This window comes from Corvus hawaiiensis, chromosome 26 (assembly GCF_020740725.1).
Source record: "Corvus hawaiiensis isolate bCorHaw1 chromosome 26, bCorHaw1.pri.cur, whole genome shotgun sequence".
NCBI classification, from domain to species: Eukaryota; Metazoa; Chordata; class Aves; order Passeriformes; family Corvidae; genus Corvus; species Corvus hawaiiensis.
The window spans coordinates 6,506,304-6,527,430 of record NC_063238.1 but is presented as its reverse complement, the minus strand read 5'-3'; the positions used below and the strand labels follow the sequence as shown (position 1 = coordinate 6,527,430).

At 42.7% G+C, this 21,127-nt stretch overlaps 1 protein-coding gene and 1 long non-coding RNA gene across 2 annotated transcripts; one reads left to right on the top strand and one right to left on the bottom strand.

Moving 5' to 3' along the window:
* Positions 1–1,210: 1,210 nt before the first annotated feature.
* LOC125338428 (syndecan binding protein) lies at positions 1,211–16,549 on the bottom strand. The gene is made up of 9 exons (XM_048329192.1): positions 16,440–16,549; positions 11,988–12,069; positions 9,042–9,120; positions 6,360–6,469; positions 5,882–6,040; positions 4,841–5,016; positions 3,439–3,610; positions 2,789–2,880; positions 1,211–1,927 (listed from the first exon to the last, which is right to left on the bottom strand). The coding sequence occupies exons 2-9, from the start codon at positions 12,036–12,038 to the stop codon at positions 1,873–1,875; spliced, it is 894 nt and encodes a 297-aa protein (XP_048185149.1). The 5' UTR covers positions 12,039–12,069; positions 16,440–16,549; the 3' UTR covers positions 1,211–1,872.
* A 166-nt stretch (positions 16,550–16,715) lies between these two features.
* Positions 16,716–17,305, top strand: LOC125317121. Its single transcript, XR_007199944.1, has 2 exons — positions 16,716–16,971; positions 17,070–17,305. It is a non-coding gene; the product is annotated as an uncharacterized LOC125317121 (long non-coding RNA).
* Positions 17,306–21,127: the final 3,822 nt, after the last annotated feature.

Below are 21,127 nucleotides of genomic sequence, written 5' to 3'. Positions count from 1 at the left end.
AACTGATTCCCCAAATACATCTTTAAAAAATAATACCTCTGCTAAACTGAAGTTCTTTGCTTTGACTTCATGCTGCTGCCAACTATGAGGAAAACTGAAGTTCAGTGATCCTATATTTCACAGCTGAAATCTGGAAAAGAGCAGAGGAAAAAAAAGTAAAAAGGCAATCACTGAACTTTCAAGTCTCAGTTGAACCTGCCTGTGACCCATTGTGGTGGGCTGATCCCAATGAGCAGCTGAGCCCCTACTGAGCTTCTCACTCACCCCGCCCCACAGCAAGAGGGGCAAGAGAATCAAAAGGGCAAAAGCTATGAAAATTTGTGGATTGCAATAGATGGGGGGACTAAGTGAAGGAAAAATAGAAAGTGGGGAAGAAAAAAAAAGTGATGCAAAGGTAATCATTCCCCTATTCCCCCAGCAGACTGATGCCCAGACCAACTCCCTCAGAAAGATTCCCCCCTAATTCTTGCTGAGCATAATGTCAAAGGGTGTGGAATTTTCCTTTAATCTGTTTGGGTCAGCAGTCCCAGCTGTGCTCCCTCTCAGCCTCCTGCTCCCTAGGGACAGGGGCAGAGTGAGAAGCAGGAGAGGCCTTGACACTTTGCACATTGTACTCAACAAACACAGTGCTGTGTTATCAGCCCTGCTTTGGTCACAAGCTTCCAACACAGCCCCATACCCACTCTTACAAGAAAATTAACTTCACCCCAGCCCAACCCAGCACACCCAGCAAGCTGCAGGCAGTTTTACAGTGAAACTGGAACTCTACAATTAGTACATCTTGGAGAACAGCTGGCTGCTATTGCATGTGTTAAGCTTACAGTACGAAGAGAGTTAGAATCATAAGAAGGCTTGGGCTGGAAGGGATTTAAAGATCACCTAGTTCCAAACTCCCAGCCATAGGCAGCGACACCTTCCACTTGACCAGGTTGCTGAGGTCCCCATCCAGCATGGCCTTGAACACTTTGAGGGATGAGGCATCCACAGCTTCTCTGGGCAACCTGTTCCATTACCTCACCACCCTCACAGTGAAGAATTTTTTCCATTAAACACAGCTTGTTTAAAGTAGCCCAGAGCTACCCTTCTAAAACATTTCAATGTTAAAAGGAGTAAGCATATTTAAATATTTTACACTGTATTTCCTATCCTAGTTGTTGGCTGAAACTGACTTCGATGAAAGGTCATCTTAAGTATGTACACACAGAGGATGTAAAGTTTTGGTCATTTATTTGGTTATGTCTGAATCCTTAAAAGAACATGGTTAAGGCGAGAGATAAGCATATTAGTTACAATTCATATAACAAGTAATAAAAAGATTTGAGTATCTGTACACTACTTTAATTACGGTTACTTAATGACTGATGCCTTGAGCTATATCCAGCTAGGTGGCATTTCTGTGTAAACAGGATTTACTAGAACAAAAAATTAACTAGTACTAGCCTTACTTCTAATATGCTATTTCAAATCTACTCTTGCAAACAAAAAGCAGTAAAAATACTCATTTGTCTTAGAAAGAACAGCATTGTCCTGGGTAACAACATGTAGCTTTGCAAGTGATACCTGGTTCCTTTAGTTGCAATGGCTTATAGTAGTAGTAAGCTAAATAAAAGACCTATGAAAAGAAGTCATAACACAATTGGAATTTCACATTTGTCAAGCATGTAAGGCTGCAAGTTTTACAGTGTGTGAATACACAAGATATGTTGAACGGTGACATTCCCAGCCATTTTAGATGCAAATGCTTGATGCAGCATATCTTCTCTCAGCCTCCAGAAAGGCTCATGTGCAGAAGAAAGAGATCACTGAGTATAATAGCCCAAGTTTAGTGGAATCATCATTATATATATGTACACAGACATCCATGGTGCAAGTTTAGACTTCAGGAACGGAGTGATCCATCAGGCTCTTCACAATGCTAGTTGCCATCCTAAGGAAAAGGAAAAGGCATTCAGTTTTGTAAGACAACTACAAAAGACCACTCAAGCTTCTGCTCACAGTAGCTTTGTCATTGCCAGCCCTTTAATACAAATTAAAAGCTGGACTTTTACTCCACTATTTTTGACATGTTGCTAGAGAAAGCTGCCCCAAACTGCACCCCCAGACAAAAGAGAAACCCACAATACTCAACATTTCTAGCACCTGAGCTATGTTGTTGGTATGTTTCAGGGTATGGGCACGTGTGCAAAGCAGAGTACAAGCACAAAGGAAGGAGAGCAGGGGAAAATGTGGCTTTTAGACTGAAAACTGCTTTGTAAAAAGAGGATACCAAGCCAAGGGGATTAAAAAAAAAAATCCAGGAAAAAAACCTCAATTACACCTGAAGCATTATTAATTTCTAGCAACTTTGGAAACATTTTTGCAGGACAGATTGAGCTGTAGAAAGCCATTGCTGCCAATGGATTAGGAAAAAAACCCAGAACTATCCTGCCAGGAATCACTTTTATGTCACTGGAATTAGTTGTGCTACAAACATTTTAGTTACAAGGTAAGAAATACTTGTGGTATCCAGCCATTTAAAGTCCTCAGAAATTCAGGCTTTTCCAGAGAGGAAATTCAGGTTTTTCCAGAGAGGAAAAGGCAAAGGATCATCACAAACATAGAATAGGTTAAAAACTGTACAAACATATGCCAATTTGACCAAAACAGCATATTAAACAAATTTTCGGACATCCCCATCCCCTCCTCCAATCTTTATGTAAAGTTTGTAATTAGGTCTTATAATGAACACATTTTATAGTCACTGTCACCTTGATTATAATTAACACCACGGCTGCATTGTATTACCTACCTCTTTATTATATAGTCATAAATACTGGAAGGCATGACAGTGATGGTCACTACATTTCCAGCTGTTGCCAAGATGTCTGCAACCTGTGAGTCCTGTTAGTAAATAAGAAGTCATATTAGCAACACAACTCAAGCTGACTAAGAAAGCAGCAGTTCAAGAGCTTTTTCTAGACACATTTCACATGGCTTCGAGACCCCTCCAACTCCTTGTTTGGAGGACTCAACCTTCAGGACAAATCACTGAAATTGCAACACCACAGATGTTTGGTTAGGAGTATCTTGCATGAACTGACTAGAGAAGGGACACAGACATCATACACAGAATTTCTGCTATAATTTGATGCAGGCTGGAAGGAGGAAGCTTACCCTTCGTTTTCCCAGCAAGGTTGGACTACAGATAAAAACTGAGGGTCAGCGTCAACAGGTAGAGGCAGAGAGGATGAGAATGAGCTGCCCTGACAACCAATACAAAACTGCAAAGAAGCCCAAAACATGCATGTCTCTCCAGTCAAGTTACCTCTCATGACTGAATTTTTGATTTTATGAACATTAAACAATATATTACAACCTTTTCCCTCTCCAAAACACACTTACTATACAAACATAAAAAGCTCACAGCCGTCCACACCCCCCACATAGTACTTATTTTACCTTCAACCCAATTACATTCTGGCCATTTATTTCACAGATGTTGTGCTCTGTCAGAAGTCCATTTCTTGCAGCAGAACTGTCTTTCACTATTGAAGTTATTTTTCCATTCTTGAATATGAAACCAACATGGCCTGTGCTGTCCTTATGCATGGTAATAATTCGTTCAAAAGGTCTAAAAAGACATTTAAAGTACAAAGTAATGTTTTCAGTCTACTAAACCACAGAAATAACCACATGCTATTTTAGCATCTTTAGCTTACAAAAAGTAATTGTACTCTAAGAAACCCATACGTTATCTATAATTACAAATTGTTAGGTTTAACTTCATTTTGTTAATATTTTTATATTAAAATATATTTGTTTATAAACCTTACATGTTTTCCCTGTTCTAGAGATATTTCACCCTCTGGATTAATAATAATACAAAAATCCCGTACAACATCCACCCACCCACCACCACAACCAAACAAACGCAAATATCCACTAAAAATTAAGTTCTCTACAAACATTACAAGGTCAATAAAATAGCACAGGCAGTTTCAACAACTGAGATTCTGAGAGTACAAGGCTTCCCCAACAACATTTCTACTGCTGTAGGGACAATAAACCTTTAAATTGTGTCTTAAAAAGGCAGTAGATATAGGAAGAGGGTGGCATGTTGGGCACAGAAGTGGTAGACAGAGCAGGGAACCTACTACCACAGTATTTTGATTCAGTGATTGAAGTAATTGCCCTGATGAAAACAGCTGCCCTGCACTGGGTCAGACTTGGTTCTTAAGCAAGAAGGAACATGGAAAAAGCTTTGAGGCGTATGCTTAGTCACATGAAGTATCATCTATCTTCCTGCAGCCTACAGGCCTTATGTTTAATCTCACCTGTTGTTACTACATACAATTAGCTACAAGATCCTTATTTAATACAATTGAAAAAACATATTGGGTCATCAAGCATGCTTTTAATAAAACTGGAATTAATTCATACATAAGCAACAGAGTTCACAAGAAAAGCTGTCATGCTACGTAAAATGTAAATGTATTCATTAATACAGCAAGCATTGTGTTACTATCTTTTATTGCTGGCTTTCACTTACACTAAATGAAAAAAAATTGTATCCGAAAAAAAGCACAGAACTCTTCAATTCAGAGTTTAAATTTAAACTTGTGCCATCACTCACTCACTAGTTTATCTTGGAAAAAAATTATGTCTCATCATGCCCAGGAAGCTTACAAGTTAAGAACCATTTTGACTGTTTCCACAAAAGGGAACATTTCTGAAGATCTTTACCACTGAAGTACATGGACAAACAGATTCCGTTAAACCTGCTCAAGCAAGGGGAGACCCCAACCCCACAGAATTACTGAGAGATGGATAACGACAAATCCGTAACTGTGCTTGGCTTTACCTGTCCCGAATGATCATTGAAATCCTTTCTGCAGAAGCCTGTTTCAGAACTTTATGTGCTTTATCAGAACTCCATCCTGCACAGTTTTCACCATTGATCTGCAGAACTTGGTCCCCAAACCGCAGACCAGCAAGGGATGCTGGAGAGTTTGCCTGAACTAACTGGACAAATATACCCTACAAAAGAGGAAAAAAAAAAGGGAGGGGAGGAGAAGGGGAAGTTCTTGGTTAAAGATGAAGACGACCAGTCACAGAACACACAGCCCCTTAAAGTTTCCCATTCTACACAATACCAGCCAAACAGACCACCCAGAAGGACTTGCTAATTATCTCTCCTTAAGAGGCACTTGTGAAATTTCAGTCTGTTTCTAGATGTATTTAAAAGTCTGACAGATAATTAATGCTAGATAAAAGTTCAAAAATGAGCAAATCTGTTCTGTCTAGATATCTAAATATTCAAGAGAAAAAAAGAGACATGAGGGTAACATTAAAGTCTTACGCAAAGGAGTAAAATACTTGTCTGTTTTAACAGGCGTTTACAAAGCTATTTCTAGTCCAAGCATCCCTAAAAACAAAGTAAAGCAAATATCAAAGCAAATTATAAATAATACCTTTGGGAGGGAGGGGTGTTAAAAAAAAAAACACCAGCCCATGCTACTCTAAGAAAACCCCATTTTCTGCATTAGAAGAACTACAGGAAAGTATTTTAACCCTATATGCTATCTTCAGTACAATTTTTTTAAAAACACTCAGATTAAACAGCTAAAATGGTTTAAGCACCTTTTACAAAAAAGGAGATGATTCTCAGCTGTGGTTTTTCAGGTCTTATAAATAAAACACGTGGCATTAAACTGCAGCTGTAAATTCAGATCCTAGCTCAGACAGCTGGAAATCTAGTTAAAAGTCTAATAAGGACTTGAATATTCTAGTAATGGATAAGAAACCATTATACAGAAGACTATTTTGTGACCACACACTAACTTCACTACTAATACAGTCCAGCAGTAAAATCTCTAGAGGCAAAAGCAACTTCTACACTTACATTATCAACAGACTTAAGGCGAAGTCCAATTCTGCCATCTTGATCTTTACACAGAATTGCTTCACGGATGCCTTGCTTAATTTCTGCTCTGCGAATTCCAATATCATTTCCAGTCACTGGAGCTACCATGTAATTAGTAGAAGGTCTTGTTACCAGTTGCTGATTAAAACAAAACAGCCAGACAACTTATTTTCAGGTTTTAAGAGCAGCAGTATGTCAGTCTGTATGAAGTGATATTTTAAAAAAAACAACACACAAAATCAGCCACAACACCAGCTGTCCCCCACCCCCTCCCAACATTGGAAATGGACTGCTCAGTTTCAGAACAGACTAAAGACTAAAACAGGCACTGCTACTTAAATAATTCACCTCTCAGTCAAGTATGGTACTTAAGGCAAATGATAGTCTGCTCTCTAGAATGCTAGATACACATTTAGTCTTTATTTTGTTTTCTAGAATATGCTTGACTGGTACTTACACCCTGTGGCTGTGCAGCTGCTGCCACTGCTAAGTTTCTCTGCATCTCTTCCTCATTGATGCTCAGGCCCATATACTGAGAAAGTTCTGGATACAATCTGGGGTACAAGGCTACAGGAGAACAACGAAACAAAAATCAATACAACTGTTGGTTTAACAGAAGGAGCAGTTAACTGCTTTTACATGCACAATTACTTTGACAAATCTTGTGCTATTGTAATTATTAATTAATTATTTAATTGGAGAATTATGACAGAAGATCCACTTGAATCAGGATTGTTATTGTGGCCTGGTTTAAAAGAGTAACCAGACAAGCAGCACTTCTGAGATAAAGAACTTACAGAGGACTTTCCGTTTCAGTTACTCTATTCACCTTTTACAACACAAATAACGATAAATGCATGGTGACAAGTTCCAAAACTAACACTGTGCTGTATTCCATGAGGACATGCCCTTAAACACTAGAACTTCTGGGAAAAACTACTCTCCTCCCCACCCCAAAAACCAGGTGTGCTGAAGAACACACACAACAGAGACCTTCTACCAAGTTCAAAACAGCACTGCTTCGCAAGAGGCATTCATAACAAGGATATTCCCGATCCCAGGCATGGGAAGGTTTCTGCAGAAGCCTCCTGGCTGTAAGGCCCCCACTACAGTCTGCTTTGAGTCTTCAAGACAAAGTAGCTGTCATTTTCTCACAGCTTCAAACTGAAGGAGCTTTATACATGCCTCTAAACAAGAAAAGACACACACAGCCTTTAAAATATCCCTCTATACCCAAGCGGAGGGAGGTGCAAGGAGTGGGAGGAAAGGAAGTTGAACTGACAGACTTGTCAGGCCTTGAGCTGAACAACTCTAGAAATAAACCTGATATTGCTCTTGACATTCCACAGATCATTAACTGGTGCCATTTAACAAGTGCCAGTTATGAGAGCTCTTAAGAGTCCCCCTGACATTCTCACTAAGTGAGTGGGGACAGAAAAGCCTGCTTGGAGAGAGGGGGGTTAATGCAAAGGAAGGCTTTGGAAGCAGCCACACTCCCCAGCACATAAAGCTTAGGTTTCTAGTGTTCATTTATGGGTATAAATGCATAAAAACAGCTATTCTAAGAAACCATGTCTGACCAGCAATGGAAAGTAACTTTTCTGGGAAGGAACAAAGGTCATTGCAAGGTGAATGCCAATATAAACAAGACATTTTTTTGCTCTTTAATATGCTGCTTTGCACGAGAGTTGTCTGATTGTATTTCTGGACTAAACTGCTAGCTTATAGCTTCATCAATATTGATTACAAGCTTTTGATTAATAAATTTGCTATTTTTGCTTGCTTTTTCAAGCCCCTAGGATTATACACAACACAGCACAAGATTTCTGCAGCTACATAATTTTTTTGTTTTGTTCTTTAGTAAAGACCACAACTCAGGATGCATCTCTGCTGGCTGAATTACACTCTCATTTGAAACAGAGTGCTCCAAATAGCAGAACCCATAGTAGAACACAAAAGCTCTTGATGTTGTAGTCTCCTGTCTGTGTCAGGAAGAAGAATTTCCAGTGGGTCCGGCACATCCTATAGATGATATAAGGCCTTCTTTCATTTGGGATATATTGAATGATTAATCACTCTTCAGCCACACAGAGTTCCAGAGCAATTCACAGACAAGTTCATGTCAAAATTATGTTTTGGTTCCTGCTGGCCAAATACTTGCAGGAGAATTGTAACTATGGACAGCAGAAAAAATGCTGCCAAGAAGAGACTGCTGAAGCAAACTCAAATCTGGTCTGGTGAGGTGAGGTCAGACAAGTATCCAATCCAGAAAGGATCTACTGGAGGCAACTCTGGTGAACTATGCAAACTCCTGCCTTAAAGTCATCTTAGACACACAGACAAGCACTCAGAGAAGACCTGGAAACAAAGTTCCATCCACCAAGCCTTAATACCTGATCCACCAGCCTTCCTGACTGCCATTCCAGCACTGCTGCTGGTCTCGCTAATTAGAGGTTTTAGGCCTTTTAAACCAAGTGTAATTTATTAATCCAGAGCTCCAACCCCAAACATACCTGTGCACCTTTGTGGATGTACATGTGCATGGGAAAAAAGAAGGAGAAATGGATACAAGTCATTCAGCTTTAGATCTCATGGATTTCCCACCATACATTTGATTCCAAAATCTGCTGGAAGCTTAATGTTGACTAAACAACAAGATTAAGTACCACCTTCCTGGACACTTCTCTTGTTGACAGAGATTTGTCTTTGTCTGTTCCTGAGCGAGCTCACGTGTAGAGGAAAGACTCTGACTCACGCTGTCCTCTAAAGTGTACAAATATATATGTGATAAATAAGGACAATTAAGTGTCTGAGGTAAGGGCTAAACAGACCACAAATGGTACCAACATCAAATCTTGTTATGTTAGGCTCACTTGGAAAAGGTTTCAAACAGAGAAGGGCGACTCCTAGACACAACTTCCTTTTATAAGCAAACACTGGTTTTTGACTCCTATAGATGCCTATTTGACCCACAAGGTGGGTGTTAGCATTTCTAAATAGGAAATGTAATTAGGGTAACATTTATTTCCCTCTGTAAATAGGTTAACATATTTATAGCTATTTTTGACTGTACTGTTAACTTTAGGATTTTGTAACTGCTTTCCACAACATTAGGATACTGTACAGTACATGAGCTTACCTCCATCACAAGCAATTGGAGCAGAAGCTTCAGACAAGATTGCTGGATTAGCTGGATTTGAAGAAAAGGCAGTCTGAGCCTAAAAGCAAAGAAACTCACATATGTTAATTGTGTATAAGAAAAAGTAAACATTATGCAAGCAGGAGACTCAATATTTTCTTTTTTCTTGTACATGCTAGTTACTATTCATCGTGAAGTAATGAAGTCAATCTTTTTAAGTGAAATAAATAGCTTCAATACAACATGCTGTAATAGTACCAAAACTACTTTGGCAGATCAACTCACATCTTCCTCAGAGACAAAGCCACAGTGATAATGTAGAACGGCCTTCCTGTCAACCTGTTCTGTCATCAAACAAGTTAAAAAGCCTTAAAGGAAACATTACCTTTGTCCAACAAAGCTTATAACTAAGTTTTAAGGTACAACCTTTGGCAGAGTGTTTTGCTATTACTTTTTTCAGCCAGATAGCAGCAGTTTTACTTCTTCACACCATTTACAGACATTATTAGTGAGATCCATAGTTCTTTTCAGGTGTCAAGTTCCACACAATCCAATGCTACTAGTATAATATCTTCTGAAAGAAATGGACCTTCCAAGATAATTTTTCTACAGCACTTGCCACTACAGTGAACACATAAAGCCGTATTTCTGTACTGCAGACTGGCTTACTTTACTAAGTTCTCTTATATTTGTGAGTCAGTTTCCTTCCTTCTCAATATCTCAGCTCTATTTTTTGGCCTTGTGTGCTCATGACCCATGAAAAACACAGCCTTAGAGAGGCCTCTAAAGCATGATGGAAATAGCTATCCCAATAACTTTCCTCAGGTTGAATGTCAAAGGTGTGGGGGGGAAATTACTCAATGCATAGTGAAACATTATGCTGAACAGGACACATAAATTATCTAACACAGCATGACAGTAAAATTACTTCATGATGTTAAGGAAATGCTTAAAAATAGAAGACTTCTTAGTCCTGTAAGCTCCAGGAAGTTGTCTTTAGAAAAAAAGTTTCACAGCAAGAATGAGTCATTATTTAGCAATATCACGTGTATTTAGAAGCACAGGCTCCAACTCAAATGATGGGCAAAAAGAGCAGGTTGGAATAATATTTAATGTAACATGTCTGTTTGTTTTAGCCAGCAGTCATTTGAATCTTACTCACTCATTGCAGATACAGAAGTTGTCTTCCAGCACTCTGCCCCCTCTTCTCCTAAGAATGCTCTCAGACTTATTTAAAGAGACAGCATTTTTATAATGCATTTTTTGGGAGAAGGAAACAGTTTAACTTTTGATGCCAAAAGGTTGAGGGACGTGATTCTGCCTTTCCACTCTGCCCTTGTGAGACCCCCACCTGAAGTGCTGTGTCCAGCTCTGGGATCCCCAGCACGGGAAAGACATGTTAGAGCAGGTCCCAAGGAAATGGTAACAGAAGCAATCAGAAGGACAGAACAATTCTCCTGCGAGAAAAGGCTGAGAGAGCTGGGGCTGTTCAGCCTGGAGAAGAGAAGGCTCTGGGGAGACCTCACAGCAGCTTTCCAATACTAAAGGGGGCTTGTAAGAAAGATGGTGACAGACCTTTTAGAAGGGCCTGTTGCAATAGGACAAAGAGTAAAGATTTTAAACTAAATTAGATTTGGACCAGATATGAGGAAGGAGTTTTATAAATTGAGGGTGGTGAAGCACTAGAACAGGTTGTTCAGAGAGGTGGTAGATGCCCCATCCTTGAAGACATTCAAGGTCAGGTTGGACAGGGCTCCAAACAAAGTGATGGAGTTGAAGATGTCCCTGCTTGTTGCAGAGAACTTTTACCCAACCTATTCAGTGATTCTATGAAAAGTGTTAGTGAAAATGGAATGGCTTACTGATTACATTTATTATAATTTTCAATTGTAATATAAAACTCTAGCAGTTGGTCAATAAGAGGCCAAAGGAGCACGTTCTTGGCTCCAGGCTACTTATTTTTCAGTTCAGCATTACCAGACTGTAGATAAAGGACTGTGGTTAGATAAGAACAATGGAGTGGGTGGACATGACAAGCAGAAATCCCAACATAGCACCCACAACTTCAAAAGCTCCACCCCACACATACAAACACAGATGAGACAAGGCACTGCACTTCAGAATAGCACAGGAGAGTAAAGAAGCTGGTTTTGCAGTTTGCTTGATTGCTTCCCAATGAAAACAGCAAGGACAGAAGTAGAAGCCACCTTAAAACACACTATAACTCCTTGCCATTGTTTAAACAGAGAAGGAATGCAAGTTAGGTTCAGGGAAAAGTAAAATGCTGAAGAAAGAAGGGAAACTCCTTGTGAAATAATCCACGTCAAGCTTCTCATAGAGTTTTTAATCCATTAAAGGGTTTTTCATTATTTTGTTTCACAGATATTTTTTAGTTCTCATCATGTCTAATAATAAAACTACCAATATTCTTACACATAAAGGGTTTTGCACAAAGGTGATAATCTTGGATGTACTGTGAGAACTGGTCACTACCATGAAATAGCTGGAGGACAAGTCTGATTCCAGATGGCATTAAGACAGCCAGTGGGGTTTTTTTGTGCTCAAATAACCACAAAAGCTTTCTGCCGCAGAGTTGGACATTGGGAATGAGATGCGGCAGATGTATTAGTTTAGTCATCAAGTCAGAGTCGAAGTATGTGAAGAGACTATGTTCATCTACTTAAGACCATGTATCCATACTTCAAAAAACCCAAACATATCAACATATGAAGACAAATTAATATATAAACCAAAATAAATATATCCAAGTGGTTAAGTAAGCATTAATCATATTATCAAGCTACAAAGCAAACAGTTTGTCTTTTCCCTTTCAGAGTGAGATGGTAAAACAAGTTCTCAACTACAGTAAGCCTCCCCTTTCCTGGATTAAATATCACCAGATATATTATTGTCATCAAAATTCATCTTTTTTAAAGTCCACCATACCTGAATAACTTTGTCCACCTTCAGATCTTCTAGGGAAGGATAGAGAGACATTTTGATGAAGTCTTACTAGGTAGAGGGCAGACTGAAAAAAAAACAAATGGGAAAAAAAAAAACAACAGGATTAGCTCTCGGATATTTACTGAGATCAACTCTTAAAAAATTTTTTTTAAAAATAAATTAACAAGACTAAGTGCTAAATAAGTGTTCTGTGACCTGCCAGTCAGCAGTAAAGATACCTGGCACTACAGATGAATTCCATTAAGACTACCCATTTAATCTGTTATCAACAGCAGCCTTTGGCTAATAGGCTTTAATTACTATGCTTAGCACTGTCAAAGTTTAGGTCTCAATAATGAGAAAACCTACACAGAGAAAAACATTTCACAGGAAGCAAAGAGAGACTTTTAGGAGGCCAAGATGCAATTATGATGAGGGCAAAGATGAAAAACCTACAAAAACTCTCCTCCCAACTGGGACAGTATTTTATACACAACTGCAGAAGCTTCCACTCTGTCGTCCAAAGTATTTAAACACTTCCATCCCTTCTAATATTCCACTGACCTGCTTTCGGCTGGGATAGAGAAAATGTTCTTCCTAGTGCTGTGTTTTGGATTTAGGATGAGAATAATATCGATAACACACTAATTGTTTTAGTTGTTGCTAAATAGTGTTTATACTAAGTCAAAGACTTCAGTTTCTCATGCCCTGCCAGTGAGAAGGCTGGAGAGGCACAAAGACCTGGGAGGGGACACAGCCAGGACAGCTGACCCAAACTGGCCAAAGGGATACCACGTGGCATCATGCTCAGCAAATAAACTGGGGGGAAATCTGGCCAAAGGCATGGACATTGGTCAGCAAGTAGTGGCAATGTGCATCACTCGTTTTATATATTCCAACTCTTTTAATAATATTTTTTCTTCCTCTTCTGTCACATTAAACTATCTAATTACATCAACCCATGAGTTCTCACTTTACTCTTCTGATTCTCTTCCCCCATCCTGCTGGGGCAGGGCAAACCAGCAAGCAATTTTGTGGCACTTAGTTGCTGGCTGGGGCTAAATCATGAGATCCAGCAAGAAGCCACTAGAGAGAACTGGCTTCCCATGTCCATTTACAACATATTAATTGCAGCAAGAGACCTGTATAAACTAGGAAGATTCAGTCAAGTGGTGAGTTTCAAAATACAGAGATTCCAGGCTGATTCTCATGTGATGTTGGGAGAGCCCTATGACAACTGATCAGGAAGTAATACAAAAAAAACAAGAGGGGGAAGAAAAACCCTCAGCAAAACCAAAAAAAATAAACCACTTCACATGGTATTCTAAGGCACCATGCTGACATCCAGCTCTGCTAGAACCAGTCACTTGACACTTCAGGAAATCCCATTTTTCCAGAGCTCGTTCACTCTCACTGAGATCAGCTGAACTTTTGAAACCCACCTTAAAGCATTCCACATCAGTATATGGGAACATTTTAGTGAGAGGGATGGAGAGGGACAGAAACAGAAGATAACAAAATGTGATAACAGTTTTGCAAGTTACAGAAGGCACTGAGAACACAGTTAATACAGAAGCTTTATTAAAAGTTTTTGGTTTGGGGATTCATTTTCTCATCCAAAGAAAAGAGGTTCTTATTAATGTAGCAATTCAGCAAAAAATTCAGACTAAAAGTGACCACTGCATAAATCCTTGAGCTATTGCTTCTTGAAGTACAGATATTAAGTTAGTTTCTAAATGAACACCACACACACATGCCTAATGTGATACTGCAGTAACACAATAGACATCTCTTCATATTACACTAAGTTCATCAACAGCTTTTATGCTTGTTCAGCAGTGCCCAACAGCTCCAGTATCATGTCAAACTGCAATTAAAATTTTAAAAAAAGCATGCCCCAAATGTGACAGATCTAAACTGTAAACACGTGGCCTGCTATCTTACAATAATTAATTGCTACTGATTTTTTTGATTAATTATAGCAATTCTACCAAACATAGTTAAAGCCTGGAAACTATAAATAAAACACGCACATTTAAGGCCAGTTTGAAGTTCTGTTTTAATCCACCATTGACGTGAAACAGTGAAATGCTTTTGCTCATCCAAAATGGGTAATAGCAAACATAAGCCGAAGCCCTTGGTCAGGTAAGTGATTCCTGGATGCTCCATTCTGCTGCTCACACACAGCATCCGACTTGGCATCTCCTTCTGTGCTACAGCTGCCCTGGTAGATTCAGGTGCTGGCCCAAGCACTGGCACACGTCAGCACACTCCTGGCAGCAGGCAGAAAAAGAGGGCAAGCCAAGGACAGTGTGTTCCCAAAGGAGTCACCCCACGGCAGGGCAACAAGGGACACAACAGCAGCACTTTGCAGGTGGTGATCTCTGGGATCCACAGAGCAGCAGAGCACAGCCCAGAGAGTGCCGGGTCCCCTGTCCCAGTGACCAACTTCCACGGTACACCCTGGCCAGCTTTATTTCTCCTCCCCAGACCAGTCTCTGCACACAATTACTTGGTTACGTTTGTCACAGACCAGCAACTTCAACCTTCCACTAGTTTATAAAGAGGAGTACAGTGCTTTCTGTAGAAAAGCATTAGCAAAGCTAAACATAAACTAGTTTTCAGATTACGTAAGACAACACTCCAGAAGTTTATCCTGCCCCTTGACAACCCCCTCAGTCTCCCCTCCCCAGCCAAGGGTTAATAAACCCAAGTGTTCGTCACCAAGGATCTTCTGGGCTGGCTCCCGCATCATAAACTCACCAGTTCCTAGTTCTGGTTTTCCAACTAAATAGCCAGAATAACAGTCACCACTGTAACTGCATTCAGTGAGCTCATAACTTTGCATATGGTATTTTCAGTTTCTGCAAAGGCAGTTGTAATACAAATACCCAATGTTAGATAATGCAAGAGCCACAAGAATACTGTATTTAGTTAAAAATAAGACTTTTCAGTAACACTTGCCACTGTCAGGGACCACCAGCAATTGCAGGAAGAACTTGTCCACAACTTCTGTGCAATGTTATTCACAGTACAAACATGAATATCAGCTGGTGCTGTAACAGCTTTAGGCAGTGAGGAGTGGATACCAAAAAATGTTAGTCACTACAACCTCCTCTTCTCTCTTAAAAAACTACACCAATATCAGAATCACCTTCCCCAACCATTTCCATACTTCCACATACTGTGAGGAGACCAAGTGTTTAGGAAAGCGGAAGTGAAAACCAAAGAGCATGGGGCAGGAGCTCTAACTCAGCTGGTGACCACTCAAAACCTGGCAGTAAAGACTTCTCCCCCCTTCAGTACACTTGGCTGGAAAGTCTGACCACCAGTGCCAACACGTCTCACCAGGCAGATGCTGTTTGCCAAAGGGAAGCGCCGGGCCACCGATCGGAGAACTATGAAAGGCGTCACTCGTGACTCCCTGAGCCAGCCAGCAGGAAGTCTTGAGGGGGGAGTGATCCCGAACTGCTTTCGCTGGCGTGCGTGGGAGGACACAGGCTTCCCGACGCTTTTTCCAGGTCGGAAAGCATGAACACAACATAGGATGATCCTGCTAAACCCCAGTCTGGCAGCCTGTAGTGACTGCTGTCTTTGAAAGCACCAGCAGCCAAAACTGCGGGAGGGGAAGAAAAACCAAAACAAAAGGCGCCACCCCGTATGTCTTCCTCCTGTGGCCCGTGGAAAAATTACAGCAGGCATAACGTTGGCACCTATATCGGAATACTGGTTCCCACTTCTAGAAATTAGAAGCTTATGAACCCCAAAATTCATCTTTAAAGCAGATGCAGGACAACACCTCCCAAAGGTCAGGCTAAGACATCACGAACCAAGGAACGGTTTCGTAAGACACGATCTCTACTAATAACTCAGTATTTCCCTTCTCATACATATCTAATTAGCCTGGGAGCAATTGCCCTCATTATCCGCTCAGCTCCGAAACCTGCTGCCTCCATTTCCCACCTGAAGCAGGGCTCGCCTGCCTTAAAAGGCCCGTCCTATCACTCCACCGTTGCAGCACCTTCCAGCCCGTCTCAAGAGACGCTAACATAAATGTCCGAGCCTCCCCCGCGCAGCGGCCGCGGAGCCGCAACGGGAGGCCAGAAGACGCTCCCAAACCCGAGGGCCGGACACAGTCCGTGGCCTTATCCACTCGCTGCTTTCCCCGTCCGCGGGCGGAGGAGCCCCTCGGGCCGGCAGCGCCCCGAGCCCGGCTGAAGCCGCCTTCCCCCCGGCCGGCTGCGGGGAGCGGCGGCCCCGCAGGAGCACGACACGGCTCCGCGGCTGGAGCGGGGACCGACACCGCCCTCGCAAGCGGCACAGCGGGGCCGCCTCGGCGCCGGCCGCCCCCTTCCCGCTCCGCCATGCCCGGCCCGCAGCCCCCCACCCGCCCGCCCCCGAGGACCGCACAAAGGGTCGCGGGGAGGGGACCACACCCGCCGGCCCCTCGCTTACCTCCGGCCCAGGGGGTTGTTGGATGCCGTCCGTCGGGGCCCGCAGTACGGAGAGGAGCGGCGGCGCCAGCGACTCCCCTGGATCCCGGCAGCGCCGCTATGCGTGGGGCGGGGGCGGTGGCGGAACTGGTCCGGCCCCGCGCATGCTCCGGCGGCCGCGGGGCCGGGGCCGGGGCCGGGGCCGGGGCCGGGGCCGGGGCCGGGGCCGGGGCCGGGGCCGGGGCCGGGGCCGGGGCCGGGGCCGGGGCCGGGGCCGGGGCCGGGGCCGGGGCCGGGGCCGGGGCCGGGTTCAGCTGCTGGCGGCTGTGGGGAACGAACGGGGTGGCAGTGGCCTCGCGCCCCTCTGGCTGCTTTTTTCACGTAGAACCGTGGAATCATCAAGGTGGGAAGAGACCGTCAGCATCATCCAGCCCAGCCGTCCAGCCGGCACTACCGCTGTAACCACTGAAACACATCACCCAGCGCCAGATCCAGACGCCTCTTAACATCTCCAGAGATGGTGACTCCATCACCTTCCTGGGCAACTTATGCCGGTGCCTGACCACTCTAACAGTGAAAAACTTTATCTAATATCTAATCTGAGTAACCCTGTTTCAGCTTAAGACCATTTCCTCTGGTCCCCTCACTGCAGGCACGGCACAAGAGACCGGCCCCCACCTCACCACAACCTCCTGTCAGGGAGCTGTACAGAGTGATGAGGTCCCCTCTGAGGCGCCCCCTGAGATTTTCTTGTTTTAGTAGGGCCTTGGACTCATTCGTTTGCTTTATTTGGTTGACAGCTGTCATCTTCATGGAGGAAAAAGTACGATTTTCTGCTCATTTTCCTACTTTTTTCGCCCCACTGTAATAAAGCGCGCTCCACTAACAGCCCCGAGTCTGCCTTGTTTTGCATGTCTGCCGTGGATGGGTGAGCTGTGACACATCAGAGCCGGAGTGACCGCATCACCTGTCCCACGGTCCAGCACCTGCCTGAGCCTTCTCCCACGGGCAGGCGTCAGAAGGAGAGCTTTTATCCTGAAGAGGCTCCCCTGAAGGAACCATGATGTAAAGTGTACCAGCGACAGAGAAATCCCAGAACAAGCTCGGAAAGAGGTTTTCATAAGTCAATTACCATAACTACCCCCATTTGCCTTATTTAGAGTGTGAACTTCTCTGGCATCGGTTTTCAGTCTTTCCTTCTTCATTACGATTCTTTGCCCGTTGTCAAATCTTGCTCATCATACAGATAATTAAATGTGCTAAGTGCCTTAGAGCTTCTCTTCACCTAAGAATCCAGAGTGTTCAGTAGAGGAGTTTAGCAGTCCTCCAGCACCGAGGAAGGAGGTCTGCTCCCACCTACAGTCTCTTTTCGCTGTCCTCAGCCAGTCCCAGCAGCTGTCGAGCTCTTCTGAGGGAAAGCTTAAATCATTGCCCCAGTAGAAATCAAATCCACCAAAAAACATGAACGTTTTTCTGCTGGTTAGTGAGCCATACTGGCAATAAAAGGCTCTCTTAAGCACAAACATGAGCCAGAGCAAGGGAGTGCATGGCTGGAAACAGGAGGAAAAGGAAAGAGAAATGGGATTGCAAGGGAAGGTTGTTTTGCTTCATTCTGGCAGTGACAGGCTGTTTCATCATTTGAGTTGTTTGCATAATCATAACCTTAGTTCAGCTAAACAGAAATTTTGTTGCAATATATGTTTTTCTGTTGTTGCTGCAATATATTTTCCAGTTCTTGATTCTCTCCAGTTGCCAGCATCTTTGGTGAGCCCCAAACTGAGGGGGGGGGGAGGGGGCTGGAGTAGCATCCACAGCAGTGCTGGATACAGAGAAACAGCAACTCTCCAGCTGCTTGGGAGGCTCCTCTTTCCATATCCAACAATCCACCAGACTGGAACCTTCCTGCGTGCTACCACCTGAACCATTGGCTACTGAGTCATGCAACTACGGGTCATTAAATATATATGAAGTGAAATCTTGGGCTTAGGGTATAAGTTCATAAAAATCCTGTGTTACATGTCTTCTGGGCCAGGAGGAAGGGAGGGAATCTAGCTCTGGTTTAATAATGACAGATGATTACTGCTTTAGAAGTGCTAAATTTTCTATGTAGCCAAAGGAGATTTTAACATAAGTGAAAGTTAAAAACTGTGTGCTCAGACGAAGTGTGTAACTCTTCATCCTGAAATGAGCTCAGTGCAGTGAAGCCCTGGACCCACCCTGTAGAATGAAGAGAACTGTAGTGTTCATGTAGCATGGAAATTGCAGGTGTGTGGTTGACAGTTTTCCAGGTTGTGCAATTCTGCTGGGTGCCAGTGCTGACAGCTGAAGGGTGGTGTTTTCTTTTGGTTTAATGTTGAATGCTCCTCTCATTGTAAAGACCTTTCTTCTCTCCAGAAAGCTAGGTTGTTATTTGCTGTTTTCTGCATTACTTTATCTCTTTGTGGTCTTCCAAGACAGCCTGCTGTTACCCAGTGAGCAGCCTTTTTCAGTGGATGTCAGACGTGCACTGTCAATGCACCTTCCCTGGTTTTACCCACAAGACTGTAATGGGTATTCATTTTCTTTATGATGATGTCCTAGCCCAAACACTTGGTTCCATATAATCTATTACTTCTTGGGCATACCGTGTGTGGGCCATTACAGATATGTAATCTAAGAACCAGCAGAAGTCCAGGTTATGGGCAGCAGCTCTGGCACCATGTCCACGTATGGGACATCCACCTTGGTATCAAAAGTGAATCTTATCATCCTCATCTCCCAATATATCATGAAACATGATTTCAGCAAAGATTTTGAAGAACGGTATAAGGCTTCTTCTTCTTCTTCTTGCTTAGGAACAGCTATTGTACAGGGAAAGATTATGCATTTTGTACTGAAAAGCTTTCTCAAAATTGTTGTTCATTTAAATATAGGAACAAAACATAGTAAACCAGAAAGATAATTGCTGAAAAACGGGCATGTCTAATCTGTGCAACCAGTGCAGTTTGGCGTGTCTCAGGGTCCTCATCCTTCAAACACACAGACCAAAGACAATTCCAGCTACTGGTCTAGTTTTGTTTCCTTCCCAGGGAAACCAAATGTTGGAAAGGGGTGGTATGTGCTTCAGTCACTCTGTGACATGAGCTAAGCACCTGGGACAGGGCAGATACTTCTGTGCCCTGGAGTTTGGAGGGGAGCAGAAGGGCCGGGCCATATCTTTCTAAGAACTCCACTGAGACTGGGGAGCTCTAAGGAGTCAGAGGTGCATTGCCCAAATAAATGGCTCTAGATTAGTTCCTGAGGTATGTGCATCTATTGTTTGAAAGACATGGAACAAATGGCCAAGTTATTAGACTTTGCATGTTGAAATTAGAATACCCATGGGCGAGTGTGATAATTTTCCATTGTCAGTGTACTCTTTGTGGGCTTTTTAGTGGTCTAGTGCCAACTTTCAAAGAATAATAGAAACCACCTACTGATCAGTATCAGTCTCAGCTGTTGCAAAAATCTCAATAAAATAATACATAATTATTACTGAAAAATTCACATTTCTCCTTTGAAGCTGAGAACGGGTTGTACTTTTGTTTGTAAGGAAGCTCTCCACCCATTCCACAATGAGATATTATTAGTGGTCACTCAAAACATGTACAAATTGTGCAAGATAGCACCCTGTCAGCACTGGAAACAGAATAATTGTATTAAGGTGGCTCCATACCTGGGGTAGTTATGAAGGAGTTAACGTGTCTAAGCCAGATGCAAGGAGTGTCCAGACGTGTTGTTTGTATTTCTAGAACAAACTCGCCCCAAACCAGCTTAAAAACTGTGGGGCTGCTTTGCACTGAGCTGTGGCTCTAGACATCAAATACGAGAATTTTTGTACTTTCCGTATGGAAACAAGAATTTCAGCATAAACCCCTGTTATGCCGAAGAGATTACGTTACAGGAGCTTTGCCCCAGTAAGGTACTTAGCATTAGACTGCTGGGTCACTTTTTTCCTCATTTCATATTTTTTTGGTCTTGCCTTTCAAGGGCATTATAACATATTACTTTCACTGTGCCCTCCTCAGCCCACGGGGTGGAGTGCACTCAGTGAGTGATTTTCCACTGTTCAGTTGGCAGTTTCATGCCCGATTTCCTGTCTACTATTCAAACTCCCCTCTAAAGATGGAAATACTAATGTTGTCACCATCCTTTCTAAGCAACACTCTAACATCTGAGTGCTGTGCAAACAGTTGCTCATTTATTTTCTTTCCTAATTCCTGGGATACAGACAAGGAATTCAGGTACTCAAGTTGGATATGCTTGTAATACATTATTCTGAGCCTCAGTTCTACAAACTTGTGTCTCATATTTGTGGGAATACAGGAGATATTTTGTTAGAGCCCCACCTTCCTGACTTCACTCACGGTTGCGTGCACCCAACACCTCTGCAGATTAGAGCTAGAGCCTCTGTGGGGCAAACAGAAAATGAGCAAAACACAGGAACTGCTTGTGGAGAGCCTGGAGACAGGAGTTATTTGTCATTGCAGGAGAGCTCTGTGGCACAGGTGAGAGCAGCATCCAGCTCCACAGCCTGACAGTCCAGGGCATGAGCAAGATGTCATTCATTAGACACCTTCCAGCCTTTGCAACAGATGAAGAAGAGGCCTAGTAAACAACAGGCTGCTTCATGAGCCAGTCCTAGGAGACAGGAGACAAGAAGGAGGGCCAAGGAAAGGGTGGATTGGAGCT

Excerpts from the sequence above, each read along its gene's own strand:
- LOC125338428 (XM_048329192.1), bottom strand. The coding sequence starts at position 12,038 with ATGTCTCTCTATCCTTCCCTAGAAGATCTGAAGGTGGACAAAGTTATT. Across the intron at positions 9,121-11,987 it reads AGGTGGACAAAGTTATTCAG|GCTCAGACTGCCTTTTCTTC; the intron begins GTATGGTGGACT and ends CTTTGCTTTTAG. Across the intron at positions 2,881-3,438 it reads AGAATGTAATTGGGTTGAAG|GACTCACAGGTTGCAGACAT; the intron begins GTAAAATAAGTA and ends ATTTACTAACAG.